The 1,850-nt window shown below is 44.8% G+C and overlaps 1 protein-coding gene across 1 annotated transcript in view; it reads right to left on the minus strand.

Annotated features, from left to right (window-relative positions):
* Positions 1-515: 515 nt before the first annotated feature.
* LOC136796493 (uncharacterized) overlaps positions 516-1,850 on the minus strand; it is a 10,127-nt gene continuing 8,792 nt past the window's right edge. Inside the window, exon 2 of the mRNA XM_067050347.1 lies at positions 516-1,828. Within this exon, the coding sequence (XP_066906448.1) occupies positions 516-1,828 (1,313 nt within the window). The remainder of the gene's footprint in view (positions 1,829-1,850) is intronic.

Here is a 1,850-nt window from a genome sequence, read left to right on the forward strand (position 1 = left end):
GGAAGAAGTATCGGGTGTTTCTCGAGATTCGTTAGAGGTGCTTCATGAAGTCGGCCGCCCACCCTGATGATCCCAACCTCATCAAAAAAGGGTGACAGTTGTGAAAGCTCACTCGCTGGCATATCCCTTTGTATAAGATGCACGCAGCGCAATTTGGCTGCTGAAAATTCTTCAATTGTGATGGGTCCAACGGTTATAGTTTCTTTGGCTCTGGCATGCTTGGCAATCCGAAGAAGTATAGCAACTACCCTAATGAGCAGATGCAAGTACGAAAATCTCTCCATCCAATTGTCGGACGTGGTATCAGATTTGTTTTCTGATGATGAACTGCTGGTAGAAGTCAGTAAAGATGTAGGGTCGTTGTTTTGTTGCAATTTCCGCTCCAAGTTCAGAAATCTACGCTCCACGATTTCTCTGTTTCTACTTACTGCCTGAGAGTACTGCCTGGCTTGAATGGAAGTCTGACCACATCCCTGCCCTCGGGAGTTCGAGAGTGCGTTTTGACGAAGTGATCTTCATGTGATGTCTCCCAGAACGCTCTCAGCTGCTTCTCGATTTATTGAAGAATGAGGATGCAGTGGGCCGCACGCCTTTCCCATGACGACCAATCCGAATACTGTTGGTTGGAGATACAGTTCATCAACACCAGCACTGAATGGGGCCCCACTGATTATCCGAGGATATAAGTCTATACCTATTAAAAGGTCAATGGACAGTGGCGAATGGAAACTGTCATCAGCCAGTTTATACCTGGATAAATGCCGTGTTACATGGTTTTCAATCGGAGTACAGGGAAGTTGAGGACAAATAGTGTTTACAACAATGGCTGACGTTTTAAATTCGTCCCCATTCATTCGGGATCTGAGGATAAAGTCAAGGGATCCTGCTGGTTTTACGACAGAGTTACCACCGAGACCGGTGATTGTCATATTCAGTGGCTTAACACTGAGTCCAAGCCTATCCACAACAGCTCGCGAAATAAAAGAATTCTGGCTTCCTGAATCGATTACTGCCCTTATCGTGTGAAACTCTTGCTGAGGGCTCACAATAAACAATTTGGCTGTTCCAAGTATGTATGAACATTTTAATAACTCTGGTTGAGATGCTGAACTGAATCCCACAAATTGGATAGATTTAGAAGTTGTGTTTGATGACGGTTTGTCTTCATGGAGTAATCTATAATGACGAGCCTCACAGAAGCGGCATGTGAATACAGATTTACATTCGGAGGTGCTATAATTTGCGCTTAGGCAATTACTGCAACCTTTCCAACTACCAGTGCATGCCTTGCGCTCTTCCAAAGAAAGGTTCCAGAATTTAGAGCATCTTGAAAGAAAATGTTGGTTTTGGCAAAAAGGGCAATAAATTGGCGACTGTTTCTTAATGGTTTGGGAGTTGGAGGGTGATTTCGCACGCCTAGAATGAGTATTGAACTTACGGCCAGACGAATTTCCAGAGTGAAGAAAGTTTACGCTTCTGTACTTAGGCGACCCATGCCTGGGAGCATGAGATCGTGGAGTCTCCTTTGATGTATCATAATTAGCGTTTGAGGAAGGCACTAAGTCTCTGGAGAGGGTAAGAGCAATCTTGCGCTGTCTGACGAAAGAGATGACATCGTCCGCTGAAGGAAAGGTGTCATTCGAAGTACGCGAAAGCTCAAATTGCCTTCGGGTCTGTTGGTCGAGGCCTCGAAGTGCAAGGAATGCTAATAGAACTTCAGCTGAATTCTCAAAATTGAGTGACTTGTAACCCTGAATATTGTCGGCTACACCGGTAAGAAATCGCTCATAGTTCTGAAGCTCGTTCCTCGAGTGACTGGACTCGAAGTCTAATATTCGATGGATAAAGAA

Source organism: Halyomorpha halys, unplaced genomic scaffold (assembly GCF_000696795.3).
Source record: "Halyomorpha halys isolate HHAL.00 unplaced genomic scaffold, Hhal_1.1 Scaffold2546.1, whole genome shotgun sequence".
NCBI lineage: Eukaryota > Metazoa > Arthropoda > Insecta > Hemiptera > Pentatomidae > Halyomorpha > Halyomorpha halys.